Source organism: Lissotriton helveticus, chromosome 2_1, assembly GCF_964261635.1.
Source record: "Lissotriton helveticus chromosome 2_1, aLisHel1.1, whole genome shotgun sequence".
Lineage (NCBI taxonomy): Eukaryota > Metazoa > Chordata > Amphibia > Caudata > Salamandridae > Lissotriton > Lissotriton helveticus.
Window position 1 is genome coordinate 594914117 of NC_136059.1, and position 18254 is coordinate 594932370.

Consider the following 18254-nt stretch of genomic DNA (forward strand, 5'->3'; position numbering starts at 1 on the left):
TCTGGTCTCTCTGGACAAAACGGATATCTAGTGTTAGACACATCAAAATTGGACCATTTTGAAGTGAAGACCTTCGTCACTAGGGTCCCCTCTCGAAATTGGTGAAATGATTTTCTATCACGTGTGGATGTGATTATGTCCCAGTATAATTCTAATAGTGGTTCGTATTTAGTTTCAAGAAAGGTACTAGACAGGGAGGAAGTACCGACTGCCGAAAACCTCTTGGTGTAGATCAAGTGCCAATAGGCCGCCTTTAGCTCACGTTTGCTGGGAAAAGTACTTCCAGCTGGACATGTCCACAGCTGGCTTAGGCCCATCTCAAAAAAGATGTTTTTAACACACCCTGTTTGAGTTCTGGAAGACCATGAACTTGGTTTTGTCAACATTGACAACCAGTTCATGGTCTACACAGAACTCCTCAAACTTTAAGAGGGCACGTTGAAGGCCCTGTCTTGTGTTAGATAAGATCAGGGTGTCGTCGGCAAACATCAGTAGAGGGATCTTTGAACCAGCTAAGCTGGGGGCGTCAGTTGGATAGTTATAGAAATATTTCAAGGCACCATTGATATATATTGAGAACAGGGTAGGTACGAGACCGCACCCCTGTCTTACCCCCTTTTCCACCAAAAACGTTTTGGTTGTATTACGCTCTGTCTTACAAGAATGGAGGAACAGGAGAGGTCTGATTGGCTATGTCGCTGCGTAGGAGGACCATAAAGGTTAGCTTTTTAGTAGGGTAATAGACGCTAATGTCCTTCTCACAAGTGAATCTATTAACAGTGATTAGCATGTAACTACATTCATTACAGTCAGCAATAAACTATCTAAACTAGTCAAAAAACATGGGTCAGTACTGGACCCATTGGAGCTCAACACTGGGTCCCCACTGTTCTCTTTTAAAAGAGGACGTAACCTTAAAGATCATCTGTTAAGGGCAGCTACTGTGACTAATAAAAACAGCACAATTGAGGCATGTCTCAATCTACCGCCCATTTTAGGACACTACAAATGTAATCACTGCATGGCATGCGAATTCACCAGTAATACTAAAGTCTTTGAGTACGAAAGTTGTAAGCATATACTGAAATGTTTCACGAACTGTATTTCAAAAAACGTCATCTACTGCATTGAGTGTCCCTGTAAACTGCTCTACATTGGCCAGACGACCCAGCAGGTTAAAACCTGAATCTCCCAGCACAGAAGCAGAATCCGTTGCAAGGTCGCAACTGCACCATTCGTGGAACACTATCTCGCATATGGACACTCAGAAAATGATCTTAAGTGGCAGGTGATAGACAAACTGGTGCCAAATGCCAGGGGAGGCAACCAACAAACCACCCTGAAAATGTTGGAATGCAAATGGCTTTACAATTGCAAAACTATTGAGAAAGGACTCAACACTCTTGATGAGACATGTACTTGACTTCACTGGACTATACCGGTAACCTCTGAAGGAGATCAGAATATCTGTAGTATATACTACATTCCTGCACTGCTTCTCGCCAAATAGCCATTAATATGTATACATCTGCGCCTTTTGTTGAGTAATGTACCTCTTTAGAAATGTGTTAACCTGCTATTTCGTTCGAATATGTTCTTATAGTGAGAGGTTATAAATGCAATTAGTACTGTATACCCTATCATAAATGCGCAACCTTTTTGGTGAGACCGCGCAGCGCCAACTAATTTCGTCCATCTACCCATGCATCCACCCTAGTGATTCAAGCTGCGCCAAAAAGTCTCACCATTCACAGATGCCTCTAGACTGAGGGGCTCTGACACCCCCCCCCAACACCCCCCCTCTATCTAGCATAATCCTCAGTCACTAATTGATTATATGTGAAATTATATGCTAACGGATAATCATTACACCCGCTCGCCACTTTAATCATGGTTATCACTACAACACCACAAATGAAGAACAGGTGATATACTCTCAAAAATTAGCCCACACAAGAGGTAATAGACACTACCAGCCAACATGACTAGCGCCTACGTAGAGAGGATGCGCAATGCGTCCTATGCTGCTTGCACTGTAGTAGATAGTCACCCCATTCGCATGCGCGGATGCCACATCCCCGCGCATGCTCCCTTCCGCTCCAGGAAGTACTTTTAATGGCGCTGTCTCGTGTGACACTGAACGCGAGCACAGCGAGGAACACAGACCCCCTACTACGTCCGCGGACTGCAGAGATTAAGTAAGTGAAAACTCATGCCAGTAAACGTGTCCTGCCTTGACTCATTTACTAGGATCTATAACCTGCCCTTTTTGATCTTCCCCAGCTCCCGGCAGGACTATGAATAGCACTTTGGTAATTATGTTGTGCTACATTTTTAACCCGTTTTTCTGACACACGCTTGGTTAAATCCCCAATATCTCCTTTAGCACAGAACGCGGCGGAATTAGATGGAAGTTGTATTTCATGCTAGCACCACGTTAATATAAAGAGCCGCACTAAGAGCAAGCAAGCCTGATTAATGCTAATCACTGTTTTATTTATAGATTTCTAAAGCGCGTAGTCACCCCCAGGGGTATCCCAGCGCTGAACCTATTACCACCAGTGGAAGATAGTCGGGAGTGGGAAGGATGGCTCAGGGAAAGAGTAGGGTTTTGAGGGCCTTCCTAAACCTTAGAAGGTTTGGTTCTGTTCTGAGGCTCAGGGGCAGTGTGTTCCATTTTTTTCCCGTATTGACCGAGAAGCGGCGGCCACCGAACCGGGCCTTCCTCACCTTGGGGACCGTGATGAAGTTCCCATGTTCGGAGCGGAGCGCTCTTGTGGGTCGGTAAGGAGTGATCCAGTTCCGAAGGATAGGAGGGCCAGCATTGTGCAGTACCTTGTGGGCCAGACATAGGGCCTTGAAGGTTACTCTTTCCCTAATAGGGAGCCAATGCAGTGTCCTCAGGGCGGGCTTGGCAGATGTTCTTGCCGGGGTGTTTGTGAGGAGTCGGGCTGCGGCATTTTGGGCTTTTTGAAGAGTTTGGAGCGAGGCCTCTGGGGATCCTAAGTATATGGCGTTACAGTAATCCAGCCTCGATAAAATTAGGCCCTGGATCAGCAGGAGGCGCAATTGGAAAGGTAGTAGGGGGAGTACCTTCCTGCATGATCTCAGTAGTCCGTAGCAGATGCCGGCCGTCTTTCTTGCCTGAGTCCTAAAGGAGAGATCAGTCTCTAGCCATACTCCGAGACTCTTGACCTCAGTCTTGGGGGTGGGGGGTTCACCCATGCAGGCGGGCCAGATGTTCGGGGGGAGGCTCGTGGTGTTATGCCCTAGGAGCAGGATCTCTGTCTTGGAGCCGTTTAGTTTCAAGGCAGAGTTGCTCATCCACTGATGTACACTGGCTAGACAGTCGTGGAGATTGGAGGGCTCTAGCCTGGGGTGGGAGAGCGTTACCACCAACTGAGTGTCGTCGGCGTAGCTGACTATAGATACTCCAAAAGGTGACACTAGTTCCTCCAGTGGGGCCATATACACGTTAAACAGCGTGGGGCTCAGGGATGAGCCCTGAGGCACGCCACACTGGAGGGGAATGGAGGGGGAGCGGCTTTCACCTTCCCATACTTGGAAGGAGCGTCGGGAGAGAAAGGATGAGAGCCATTTTAGTGCCCTGTCTTTCACCCCGATATTATCGAGACGGTGAGTCAGGACCTGGTGACTGACCGTGTCGAAGGCCGCACTCAGGTCCAGGAGGACCACTGCCACTGATCCTCCTGTATCGATAATTTCCCTGGTCTTTTCTACTGCTGCCAGGAGGGCGGTGTCCGTGCCCTGACCTGGTCTGAAGCCCGTCTGGGAGTCATTGAGGAGATGGTTTGACTCCAGAAAGTGTGATAATTTTTTATTTGCTAATTTTTCTGCCACCTTGCCTATCCAAGGGAGGAGTGAGATGGGTCTATAATTGGATAGGTCGGCAGGATCTAGCGATGGTTTTTTAAGGAGTCCTTTGACGATAGCCTCTTTCCAGTTCGAGGGGACTTCTCCCAGTGCCAGTGAGGTGTTAATAAGGGCTGTCAATTGAGGAACTATGGCCTGAGAGATGGTTTTGACGAACCGTACAGGCACTGGGTCACTGGGGGCTCCGCTCTTGATTGAAATGAGTGCGGCCATCACTTCCTCTTCTGTGACTGGGCCGAGAGCCGCTAGATGTGGCTTATTGGGTGTCGGCAATGGCTCCTTGGATTTTATTATGATGTCAGGTTTAGTGACAGGAAGGGAGGTGATGATTCTTTTGATTTTTTCGTCAAAGAAGACGGCCAGCTTTACGCATTTTTCCTCCGCTGCTTTGGGGTCCATGGGTGTCTGAGGGGGGTCAGGGACATGGAGGAGCTTTTTAAGGATGGAGAATGTCTCCTTAGCTGAGCAAGAGGAACCCTTTATTTTTTCCTCATAAAAGGCACTTTTTGCGTCGCGGAGGGCTCGTTTGTATGCTTTCATGGATGACTGGTACGCACTTTTCTCCGGTGTCGATTTGTTTCTCCTCCAAGAACGTTCGGACTTTTTGCACTCTTTCTTGAGGGTGTTGAGAGCGGGTGTGTACCAGGGAGCGGGAGTGGTCCGTTTGACGTGTCTTAGGGTACTGTTAAGGGGAACGAGACTGTCTAGGGGAAGAACTAGCCAATAGATGTTAATAGATTCACTTGTGAGAAGGGCATTAGCGTCCATTACCCTACTCAATAGCAAACCTTTATGGTCCTCCTACGCAGCGACATAGCCAATCAGACCACTTCTGTTCCTCCATTCTTGTAAGACAGAACGCTTTTAATAAATCCTTCTACATCACTATTATTTTAATTCTCCTATGCTACAGTTTTTACCGGAGATTGAACCCAGGATTAATTCCCTCGCTTCGAGCTCCTCTCAAAAACCCACATGCTGGGAAATAAATGAGGACAAGAAAGATATATATAAAGACCGTATTAACTTCAATGCACCATGAGCAATTTGACTAATTGCACTATACCCCACAATAGATTATATCCTTGAAGCTAGTACTTTCAAGACATCCTTCTGCATTACTATTATTTCAATTCTCCTGCGCTACAGAATTTACCTGAGATTGCACCCAGGATTAATTCTCTCGCTTCAAGCTCCTCTCAGAAACCCACATGCTGGGATATAAATGAGGACAAGTAAAGTACATATATAAAAAGACCGTATTACCTTCAACGCACCATAAGTTTTTTAACTAATTGCACTCTACCCCACAATAGATTAAATCCCTGAAGCTAGCACTTTCAAGACTGAAGTTTCTCTTGCGCCCACAAGCTGGGACAGATTAGAGATAAAAAAGTAAGTTCATAGATCATTTGTGGAACCTTAATCACGTGCGCATAATCCCTCTAGTTTAAACAGACACTCAGCGCGTTAGTACACGGCTTTTAGTTTAGCGCCAAATGTACTTTTTAATGAAGATAATGTGCATGGAAAATAAGCCTATCATGCCACTGGGAGCACAACATCACCGTGTTAGGAATGTATTAAGTAGGGCCAAATGCTAATTTTACTTACCTTACTGTAGTTTCAGGAAGCTACCCAGTCCTGATGATGCTCTTAAATTGCTAAAGATCGAAACGTCGTCGACTCACCCAAGGAAATGCCCCACCCCATTGTATATAGCTCTGTGGACTACACCTTGTTGATATGTGACATTTCGTTCTGTCTCACTTTGTTCACTAATGTCACTATATGCACCTTGTCACTCATGTGAGCACCTGAAACGCATTCTTACATGTTGAAAATATGAAATAAATAATTTTCTACATGTTACCCTACATATTCTGCTCTCCTTTTGTTTTTTAGGACCTATTGAGGCCACCATTGAACCATTGCTTACCCTAAATACGCTTCAACCCCAGGTTCACTTTATGGGGTACCCTTGCCTCTTAAACTAGGATTATTTCATCTGGCACAGTCTCATATGTATCATACATGTGCCCTAGTATTTCCTTTGTCTGTTGATCAAATATACAACTGTGAATTTAACAGTTTTTACTTTCTCATCATGAGGACAATTACATTTAATGTGTATTTCAACACTCCAATATGGCTGACATGTTTTACAGTTAACACTGGTTTTGTCCTTCCTCGCTGTTACCATGCAGACTTTTAAGAAACATGAATGGTGGTTACTTTACATGTGATGACGGCTGCTGAAACACATAATGTAATAAATGGACTCTTGCAATTTCAACTGGATTTCTTGTACTTGGTCCTGAGAGCGCGTGAACTGGGAATAGGACGCATTTCAGCCGGTGTGCTTCGCTGGCATACATGCCGCTTCCTTTGGGTCCCTCAGTTACAGAAGGAGCACTTGTGAGGATATATAAATATAGCTACAGATATATCTATATATCTATCTATCTATCTATCTATCTATCTATCTATCTCCTAAAAGGACTAAGCCACAAAAAGAGCAAGAACAATTGCTGATTAGAGAAAGTAAATGTCCCCAAGGAGACAGAGGAGCTCCGACAGGAAAATTGCAACTGCACCATCATATCAAAGTATATAGAAAGGACAACTCAGGATGTTCCTAAGGAAGAGAAGAACCATAAAGGTGAACATTCTCTTTAAGAAAAGAAGGAATCCTCCCAGAAAATGCTAGACATGGCCGTAAAAGCTAACCCCCCAGGGTCAAAAAATATTCTGACACTGCATTTTAGATAACATAACAAGCAGTGATCGCAGAACAACCATGTTCTCAGAATGAAAGTAAGCCAGAAAACCTCCATAAATAGAGGTAAATGTTACTAATATAATCATTCAGAAGAATACAAAATAGAGCCATTGAACCGGCCATATGTGACGTCTCCAAGAAAGGGAAGATATTGCAAGGGACAAAACTCCATGTACAGGCAAGGAAAACACAATGTGGTAAAGTTGGCATAACCCCCTCATAGAGTAGCATAACCTTTGCAAAAATCACCTAAGGCAAAAATAATCAGTGAACCCCCGCAAAAACTGGCAAAAAGTACTGCAAAACCAAATGAAGGACAGATCAAACATAAATGTCCTAGGTCAAAACAGACCCATAAATGTACTAAAGTGGAAATTCAGAGGTGTAAAGAATAAGCATAATCTCTGTATAAAAGGTCTACCATAGGGCATAAGCAAGATACCAGATTAACCAGGCATGACGACGTAGCACCACAGAGGATGACATGGCCCGACCCACTGAAATAGTGGTATCCATGCCACATCTAATAATCAGCCTGATGGCCATCCCGAATCAACTGTCTATATTAGAACAGAGGCCTTCTGGAAACCGTGGCAACATAGTCTGAAAGGAATCCTACAAAGCATGCGAAAACACCCAAGAACACAAGACATGTTAGTGGACCTTAAAGCAGAACTAACTGAGAAAAAAAATATGCTTGCCACATGAATCTAGCCTCCTAGATTCTCTATTTGATGGAACGTTAGGTAAAGAATCAACATCCTGTGAGGCTGATGCCACCTGAACTACCAAACTACAAGAGGTAGGATGCTTGAGGAGACAAACTGGATCTCCAGGAGCAGGCAAGTGCCTGCGGAATATAACACGATCCACTGAGACCTCAGTATCAGACTTAGCCCAAGTACCCAACAGTATGTCGTACAGGGCCTCACTATATGGGAGAACAGGTCCCACCCCTGTCTGACCTTGATAAAGGATATCAATCAGGGGATCAGTGGACTTCTCCACCGTAGGAAGAGATAGTTCCAAAACCATAGCCACTCTTGTTAACATGTCTGCAAAAGAGGAACTCGCCTCAGTAGCAAGACTAGGAGGAGACAGTAGTCCTGAGGCCTGGGAAGACTCCAGCCCACCAGCCTCACCGAGTGTAGAAAGCCAACTCACCTCTACAAGAGGCGGAATAGTGTCAGCAATAGGCTGTAATAACCCAGACTCCTCCATATTACCTCTTTCAGAAGCCCCACCATGAGAGGAAAGTGGAAAATCAACATACCCTCCCGTTGGTGCGATCAACTTCGCATCCTATGTCGATCGACGCAGAGAAGGCAATGCCGAGTGGAGGAGGAGAAATGGTTTTGATCGGCGCCGTCAACGCCAATGCTAGAGTCAGTTGATCGACAATGGATGCAGAAGGTGGAAACCTAGAAAGCGAAGTGCACCGGTGCCAAAACGGATTTGGCAGACGCCAACCCAATGACTCAGATGGCCCAACCAACACCGGGGGAAAACCCACTGGCTCCTCTCTCCTCGATGGGGGCCATCCCCCAACTAGCCGAGGAGGCACAGGGCATAGTTGTGTACGGACTCCTCAACCGTGAGGAACAAAATCCCCTCACGGCGAAGTTGAGAGGTGCCGCAACTTCAACCTCCTACGCTTATCAGCATAAGTCGATGGAAAATGACTTCCCCCTGGAATATCGACGCGCGTTACTTGCTCCCAAGTTCCACAATCACATCGCACACTTCAATTCTCTTCATAAATTGTAAAAGAATGTGTTCTTCACATATTGCTCATGATTACGTCTTTTTAATTTTCGTTATTTTGTTAATTGTTTCATCATTAACATTCCAGTTTTTTATATGTTGATTTCAAAACTTTTCAATCTGCCCAATGCATTGGGCAGATTGAAAAGTTTTGAAATCAACATATAAAAAACTGGAATGTTAATGATGAAACAATTAACAAAATAACGAAAATTAAAAAGACGTAATCATGAGCAATATGTGAAGAACACATTCTTTTACAATTTATGAAGAGAATTGAAGTGTGCGATGTGATTGTGGAACTTGGGAGCAAGTAACGCGCGTCGATATTCATTGTACCTCCCATGCTCAGTGGGAGTATCACATGAGCACCAACTACACTGTGCAAAATTTAGGAAAATAATAAGTGCATAAATTAAACTGAGTGCGGAGCCACACCCATTGTGGTTGTTATATCTATTCCCCCTGGAATAGTCATGACCCTTCAAATGAAAAGTAGATGACCGAGACTGACGAGAAATGTCCGAAGACCGCATCTGCCGCGCCGCCAAGTGTTTCATTCGGCGTTCCTTGTGCGCCTTCAGCTTCAGGCATGAACTGCAATCTTCGGAGTTGTGGTGTTCTCCCAAACACCATAGACACATGGAGTGCGTGTCTGTGGTCGGCATCTGTTATGCACAAGACGCACAAGCCAAAAAGCCTGAAGACATGAGAAAGGCACACTGTTCCAACTGGTAAAAACGGTTGAAGTAGGGCAGAAAACGGCCTGAGGAACACCTTCTGCAGATCCGTGTTGCAGAGCGGAAAAGAAATGGACGTCTGCATGCCGGATGGGACTTATATGACTCCATTGACGTCACAAACTGAGTCAACGCAATCACGGAGTAGAACGCCGCTGTACCCCGGCATGCAAAGGTGCTGCTGAAAAATTTACGGATCCAATCCGACGCCTGGGGAGAATTCAAAAGTTAAGGAATCTGGGGCTAGAGGTCTCAATCAGATAGCCTTATTATGCTAAAAACTTACATTTTGTGTTTTTACTGTGGTGTGAGAAACACAAAAGGGAACATGCCCTTCATTTTTATATTTAGCACCCTTCCTGGTGAGCCACTATGGCCTTTCCTAAGGGTGGCTTATTGATATTAAAAGGGAAGGTTTTGTCATGGCAAAATAGTTTATTTTGCCATGTCGAGTTGTCAGTTTTAATGCCGCCCGACTAGGCTGCAGTGGCAGGCCTAGAGTCATATTTTCACCTTTGTCACTGTTGACGTGGCACAAATAAGTGCTACAGTCCACTATTGACATTTAAATTTCTAGCAATGGGTACCTCTGGTACTGTAATGTAAGCACACATTTGTATAGTGCTACTATCGCTCCAAGGAGCATCTTGGCGCTCAACACCCAACCCCGCTGGAAAAAGTTGGTGGACAGAAGGCAATTTCAACGCATTACAAGCTTTACACTAGTGCTCTGCAAGCCACATCAGAGAGCGAGAAGATCCATGTCTTCAGAGACTTCCTAAATTCGCTCTCCTTGACTATACACCGAAGCTGCACTGGCAGTTTATTCCAAGCTCTTGAGCCTAGTACAAAAAGAGATTACCCCCTTTGGTAGCCAATCTGAATCTGGGAGTCACCAAAAGATTTTGATTGACAGATCTCAAACAGTGTGCTGGCACGTAGCGTTTAAAGCCATTCAACAGATATCTCGGACCTTGTAACTGAAAGGCTCTAAAGGTGATAACAAGGACCTTAAATAGGACACGCTTGTGGATGGGCAGCCAGTGTAAGATCTTAAGCGCCGCCGAGGCAGATGACCTTCTCGGCCAGCGGAGTACCAGGCGAGCAGCAGCATGCTGGACCATCTGCAGCCTATGCAGCACTGCTTTGTTGGTACCTGAATAAAGACTGTTGCAGTAGTCCAGTCTGGATGTTATCAATGCTACTGCTACCGTCTTCCTGGCTACTATATACTTGGGACTTATAGGTACGTTAAAACAGCCAAACAGGTCTTAACCAATTGTACACATACTTTGGGTGAGAGGGTTCAGAGCACATGCATTGGGAACTGGACAGCAAGCCCCAGTGCGCTACTGAGTTAAATAACCCACAGCATTCATCCAAAATTTGGGGGTTATCACACAAAAAGAGCCATTTACTACAATGAGTTCAAAGTCTGACAGACACCTCAGGATCGTCCACAATGTAACAATAGCTGGGGCAAACTACCGACTGACTTAGAACAAGCATTTGCAATGCAATAGGTCTTGCATTAGGAAAGTTTGAGCTATTGGTATTGAAAATTACACATTTTTTATTCATGTGTTGGTTTTAAAAGTAGCGAAATTAATAGCTTTGTCATTTACAATGGCAATAGTTATAATTTTTTCAAATGCGACACCTATAGCATTTGTAATGCAATATGTGTTGTATTTACGTGACTTACATGTATTGATATTACAAATAACAATGGCTTTTATTTTTTATTAATTAATACTTAAATAAAAGTTATTGTAATTTATAATGGCAATAGCTTAAACTTTTGTAAATAACTTATGACGATTATGTTCAGTGTATTTTATCGTGACGAAAATCCAAGAACAGAAGTGAAATATTAACATCTTTTTGTGACATTTGTAATAAAGCTTGAAACATTGAGAAAACATATTTGAACCAGTTGTTGTTGAATGGTTGCACAGATTGATGCTGTGGTGGCGCTGAGTGATGTTGTGGTGGCGACGAGTGATGCTGTGGCGTTCAGTGATGCTGTGGTGGTGCAATAGATAGAGTGAGTGCGATAGATAGAGTGAGTGCGATAGATAGAGTGAGTGCGATAGATAGAGTGAGTGCGATAGATAGAGTGAGGGCGATAGATAGATAGAGTGAGGGCGATAGATAGATAGAGTGAGGGCGATAGATAGATAGAGTGAGGGCGATAGATAGAGTGAGGGCGATAGATAGAGTGAGGGCGATAGATAGAGTGAGGGCGATAGATAGAGTGAGGGCGATAGATAGAGTGAGGGCGATAGATAGAGTGAGGGCGATAGAGGGAGGGCGATAGAGGGAGGGCGATAGAGGGAGGGCGATAGAGTGAGGGCGATAGAGTGAGGGCGATAGATAGAGTGAGGGCGATAGATAGAGTGAGGGCAATAGATAGAGTGAGGGCAATAGATAGAGTGAGGATGATAGATAGACAGATAGATAGATAGATAGATAGATAGAGAGATAGATAGATAGATAGATAGAGTGAGTGAGGGCGATAGATAGAGTGGGGAGATGGAGGGGAGAGAGGGGAGTGAGGAGAGAGGGGAGTGAGGAGAGAGGGGAAGAGAGGGAGGGGAGAGAGGGTTTGGAGAGTGAGGAGAGGGGAGAGTGAGGAGAGGGGAGAGTGAAAAGAGAGGAGAGGGAAGAGTGAGGAGAGAGGGGAGAGTGAGGATAGAGGGAGTGGAGAGAGGGAGTGGAGAGAGGGTGGGGAGAGGGGGCGTGAGGAGATAGGGGGAGGGGAGAGTGAGGAGAGAGGGGAGAGTAAGGAGAGAGGGAAGAGGGGAGGGGAGAGCGGGGCAGGGAGAGAGGGGAGGGTAGAGAGGGAGGGTAGAGGAGAGAGAGGAGAGAGGTGAGAGAGGAGAGTGAGGAGAGAGGGGGAGGTAGAGAGGAGAAGAGTGAGGAGAGAGAGGAGAGTGGTAAGAGGGGAGAGTGGTGAGGGGGAGAGTGATGATAGAGTGTTGAGAGAGGAGAGAGTGGGGGGAGTGGGGATAGTGAGGAGAGGGGGAGAAGAGAAGAGAGGGGAAAGGGAGGAGAGGAGAGTGAGTAGAGGAGAGTGAGGAGAGGGGAGAGAGGGAGGTGAGAGAGGGAGGGGAGAATGGAGGGAGGGGAGAGTGGTGAGAGTGGTGAGAGGGGAGAGGGGTGAGAGGGGAGAGAGGTGAGAGAGGAGAGAGTAGTGAGAGAGGAGAGAGTGGTGTGAGAGGAGACAGTGGGGAGAGTGAGGATAGTGAGGAGAGGGGAGATTGAGATGAGAGGGAGGTGAGAGAGGGAGGGGAGAGTGGTGAGAGATGGGAGAGTGGTGTGAGGGGAGAGTGGGAAGAGTGAGGAGAGGGGAGAGATAAGAGGGGAGAGAGGAGAGAGGAGAAGAGAGGAGAGAGGCGAAGAGAGGGGAGAATGGAGAGAGGAAAGTGGGGAGAGTGAGGAGAGAGGAGAGTGAGGAGAGAGGGGAGAGGGGAGAGTGAGGAGAGGGGAGAGTGAGGGGAGAGTGAGGATAGGGGAGAGTGGTGAGAGGGGGAGTGATGAGAGAGGAGAGAGTGGGGAGAGAGAGGAGAGAGTGGGGCGAGTGAGGATAGTGAGGACAGGGGGATAGTGAGGAGAGGGGAGAGTGAGGAGAGGGGAGAGGTAGAGAGGAGAAGAGAGGAGAGGGAGGGAAGAGGGGAGAGAGGAGGAGAGAGGATAGTGGTGAGAGGAGAGTGGTCAGAGGGGAGAGTGGTGGGAGGGGGGGAGACAGAGAAGAGAGTGGTGAGAGGGGAGAGAGGAGGAGAGAGGGGAGAGAGGAGGAGAGAGGGAGAGAGGGGAGAGAGGGGAGAGGGGAGAGGAGGAGGAGAGAGGGGAGAGAGGAGGAGAGAGGGGAGAGAGGAGGAGAGAGGGGAGAGAGGAGGAGAGTGGTGAGAGTGGATAGTGGTGAGAGGAGAATGGTGAGAGGGAGAGAGTGGTGAGAGGGGAGGTTGAGGAGAGAGAGGAGTGTGGAGAGGGACGAGAGGAGAGAGGTAAGAGGGTAAAGAGTAGGTAGGAGAAGAGAGGTGAGAGAGAATAAGAGGGGAGAGAGGAGAGTGAGGAGAGGGGAAAGTGAGGAGAGGGTTGGGTGAGGAGAGGGTTGAGTGAGGAGAGGGGAGAGTGCGGAGAGGGGAGATGCAGGGTAGAGAGGGGAGTGAGGAGAGGGAGGAAGGGGAGAGTGAAAAGAGAGGGGGGAGAGAGGGGAGATGGAGGGGTGAGAGGGAAGAGCGAGGAGAGAGTGGAGAGTGAGCATAGAGGGAGTGGAGAGAGGAGGGGAGAGGGGGGAGTGAAGATAGAGGGGGGAGGGGATAGTGAGGAGAGAGGGGAGAGTAAGGAGAGAGGGAAGAGGGGAAGGGAGAGAGGGAAGAGGGGAGAGAGGGGAGGGGAGAGCTGGGGTCACGGTTGTAATTTTAAAATAAAAACGTGCCAAAATGTTTAAAAACTGCAATTGGTGATTAAGTGTGCTTTGTGCGCACGTACAAATGTAGTTGGGAAAATATAAGCAAAATAAGACCCAGCAATGTGGGTTCCAAGATGGGATGTTAGCATTTTCTTTTCAAAACCACACCCGCTTTTTGTTTACACAGCAACATAGCATTTTAAGACCGCATCGGGAGTTAGCGCAATAGCATTTACAAACCGCTTTTCTGACGTGAAGTTTATTGTTCAGTATTTGCACACCGCATCAGAGAACCCGATCAAATTATGTCAGAATTGCAGAATTATGTGCTTAAGTCAACGCAGCGGTCGAAGTGTATTGAAAACACGTAAGGGAACTGTGATGCTGTTCACAATGGGGCCAGGCCGAGTAAGCGTGGTGCGAGGTCAAAGGAATACTAAAACAAGGACTGTGCGGCGAAAAGGGAGGGGTGAATGCCAGCAGGAAGGGAGGGGGTGGCAAAGAAGCTGGGGTGTCAAAGGATTTTAAGACTGCATTGGGAGTTAGTGCAATAGCATTTACAAACCGCTTTTCTGAGGTGAAGTTTATTGTTCAGTATTTGCACACTGCATCGGGAGCACTGGAATCAAATCTAATTGTTTAAAAAAAAAATTTTTAAAGCATTTTCACTACGCATCAAGGCCAGCGATCGAGGATTAACGCTGAATCATTTGAAACAAGCAATGTCCTGAGCAAATGGTGGGGGCCTGAAGCAGTGGAGTGGGAGAGGTGAGGGGGGAGTCACGGGGAGATTAAGGGACAGAAGGCAAGCAGATGAAGCGACAGGGGCAGGCGGGGAGCAGAGCCTTTGAAGAGCCAGAGTCACGGCCTGCGTCCGTGAATAAGTGAAGTGAATAATTAGGGGAGGAGAACTGGCAGGCTGATAGGCAGAAGGCTCAGGCAAGCTCGTGCACGAGGCGTGCACTTCCCAAAATCCGGCTTGAAGAGAGCCAATCAGCTGCCTGAATAGAGCCTTTGGGGAAAGAAGCAGATCAGCGACATAAGGGCTCACCCCTGTTTTCTATTTCTGCGAAATAGAAAAGGGGCGAGGCCTAAAAATCATGCTGCTTGTACTTCAGCTCACAGCTGATTATGCCATTGATCACCAGTTGCCAGGAAAGGCTAGTATGCATGAAAAGCAGTCTATTTAAGTTCAGCCACTCAATGGGAATTTCTCAATTTCATTTTTTTGTATATTGGCCACATTTCAACACTAAGAAAGCTTTGGTTTAACACATAAGGATTGAACTGCTGTAAAAAGGAACACTTTGAATTACCATTTGCAAACCAAATGGTGGTGTCAACGTTTCAATCTACAAACCCAATCCGGCTGTTCTGAGAGGTGAGACTGGATCCTGCTTCCAAACAAATTTTAATGATATTATTAGAATAACTTATTTTAAAACGCATAAATAAACACTACTTACTTGTTTCTTACAGGTGTCTGAAATTACTGCCAACTGACCCATATCCTGTCCAGAAGGACTACTTTCTGAGTTCTGACTTGAGCTGTAGTGTGGCATAGTAATAGATCCTTCTTGCATAGTTTGCATTTTGTTAAATTCACAAATGTCTTTTCCCTGTCTCGCACATCTAAAATAAATGAATAAGTAAGAAGTACTTTCAGGGACATCCACGATAATTTCAGACAAATCAAGATGGAGATTTTATCAATCAATAAACTCAGATTTCTGGTAAGCACTCTCAACTGAGCCTTTTAAATATGTCTGGCAAAATAACATTTTAAAGAAAAAACAGAGACTGCGTATTAAGGCATTAATAAATACCTGCAAACTTTTCATTGCTCGTTTACATTACACACTATTGATAACCTTGATCTTGACCAAAAAGGCAAGAAAATCATTGAACATCATGAAAAAAATAGGAATCAATGATCAAGAAGAACATATATTTAAAAAAGATAGAGAAGTGTTTCCATATGTCTATTTCTTTCCTCCAAGTAGAACATCTAAATACCTTATGCATAACAAAGGCTCCTTTATGATGCAACATGCTGTGTTCCATTTCTGCAACACTCCAGTAGATGATTTGTAAAGTTCAAGCTTTAGATAGCTGATGAGCAATTTTATTGTTTGGGGGCGAGGGGGGAAGAGGGGTGGGGGGAGTTCAATTATTTTTATCTTCAAACATTCGTAAATACAACATTTTCAGTATATTTATGCGGCTAAATTAATAGGTAATTCTGAGGTTAAACAAAACCAGGCAGTAGTAAACATTAAGAAAGGTTGGATATTGATGATTTTAATAAGAGAACATGTCAATTAATTTTCTCTACCTCTCTTATTTACATGTTGCAAGGTAAAGAAGGCCCCACAAGCTACTCTAAGTAGACCTACACACTATTTATATATATATATATATATATATATATATATATATATATATATATATATATATATATATATATATATATATATCCTTACATATATATATACACACACACACACACATATATTGACATATATATATATATATATATACACACATCTATATATATATATATACACACACACATCTATATATACATAGATATATATACACACACACACACACACACACGCACACGCACACACATATATATATGTATATACACACACATATAACAATCCTTTTCTGACACCGCCGGAGTGGAGGACGCTGAGACGGGTCTGGGTTTGAATTGATATTGTGGCAATAACCCGACACAGACACAGTATACAGCGCCAAGAACTGCAGATGACTAATATAAGCTACAGTGCGGAATAACCCGGCGGCTCACCTCGTTAAAAAAAAACCCGATTCCTGCCATCTCTTCTGGCCATCTCTTCTAGCTGTCATTAGTAATACGGTGGAACAAGGAGGCTGATGTGGAAACTACGGCTGATTGGGAGCCGCATCCAAAGCTTGTTTCATTCCGCCGGTGCAGAAAGAGCTGGGACATCGCGGTTGCCTCGGGAACCCTCACGGATTCGACTGGGCTGGGAGAGCCTGTCGGTGTGGATTAGACTGGGATCGGCTCCAGCAGCGATCCGCTGGTTGGGTCTGCGTTCCCCCTCGGCACCGGCTACAGCTCAGCCAGAGAGAGTGAGCGTCAGCAGGATGGCGCCGAAGCCTCCCGTACGGACAACGCGCAATACAGCGGCGAGCGGGAGAGCAGGAACCTCTGCAGTCTCGCTGTCTGTTACTGCCATAAACGAAATTCTGGCGAGTAAGAAATCTGCCAACATCGTGGAAACGGCTCTGAGCACCGAACAGCAGATGCAGCATGGAGCGAGCGGAAGAGCTGGAGCCACGGCGGTAGCTGAGGGTGTCGTTGAAACTGCTTTGAAAGACAGCCAACTGCAGGATGGTGTACTCGAAGGAGGTAAAATCCCACCTCATTTGAGAGGTAATACAGCTGAGGGGGGTCAAAATGGAGGCAATGCTGCAAATGAAAGAGAGCAGAATAATTTAAAAGAGGCTGAGAAGCAGCTTCTAAATGACGCTACCACAGCTCATGATTCTAGTAACTTAGTGGCCTTAGAGACAGCTCAATTGGAGAAAGGAGCAAGCGACCTAACTCCTACCACCAATAACACTTTTGCTGATCACACTGAGCCCCAAGAGCTTCAATCTACAATGTCGAATTCACTCAACACTGATATTAATGTTAAGACCTCTTATGCTGAATCGTCTAGCACTACTAGCTTGCCCTTAGACAAAGGAAGTGCTGTGGGAGTGAGAGAAAGTGAAAGAGGTGAAAATGATGATAACCTAGACGTCGGTGAAACGGATGAAGAATTTGTGGATGTTAATGAACAGGGGAGCAACACCCCCTTAAGTATGATCAAAGATAAAAATAAAATACCCTCCAAGAAATCGAAGGGCAAAAGTAAGAACAAGATGGTAAAAATGTCGGGCAAAACTAAAACAAACGCTCTGAAGGTTATTGCCGAAAACAGCCCTATCAGACAATGGGTACAGGCCAAGGGAGGTGTAAAAACTATGGCGATGCGTCTTTCGGGTAATAATAGCCCCAACGATCTAACCAATATGTCCATACACAAAAAAAAAGCTGATGCCCCACTCAGTCCTACTCAACCCATCATTTCTGAAAGATTAAAGGCTACTGGGGATAGTACATTGGATCAATTACATCCACACTCTTCTGCACCTACCCTGATATTTATTGGAGATAATTCTCCTTCTGTGTCAATTGACTGCAGCAATATCAGCAGTAGTAGTGGTAATAATGGTAATGACAGTATAATCGAGGGTATGTCTGGCACTCCTAGGGCAACTACTCCGGAGGTATCAGGGATTCCAGTAGGTAAGCCTATACAAGTAATGCACTTGGGAGACATTGCTTCATCCTCTTCTATTGGGCCAACTGAATGGATACCGCAAGGGGAAGTGACTGCTTCTTTTCAGACAATCTTGCACCTCCTAAATGAACAGAAGCAAGAGGCCAAGACCCACTACCAGCAAATGAGAGAAGACAATAATAGAACTCAAATTTCGCTACAAGAGATGGCATGTAAATTGGGGGCAGTGACACAGGACATAGAAAAATTGCAGCAGAGAGTGGTTGTTACAGAAGAAAAATCACAAAGCTCTGAAACTGAATTGAATAGGCACG

The 18254-nt window shown here is 45.4% G+C and overlaps 1 protein-coding gene across 3 annotated transcripts in view; it reads right to left on the reverse strand.

Moving 5' to 3' along the window:
• Window positions 1-18254, reverse strand: part of BDP1 (BDP1 general transcription factor IIIB subunit) — a 1449812-nt gene that overhangs the window by 211036 nt on the left and 1220522 nt on the right. For all 3 annotated transcript variants that reach the window (XM_078675286.1, XM_078675285.1, XM_078675287.1), the window contains one exon: window positions 15064-15229. In XM_078675286.1, coding sequence (XP_078531412.1) covers window positions 15064-15229 — 166 coding nt within the window. The remainder of the gene's footprint in view (window positions 1-15063; window positions 15230-18254) is intronic.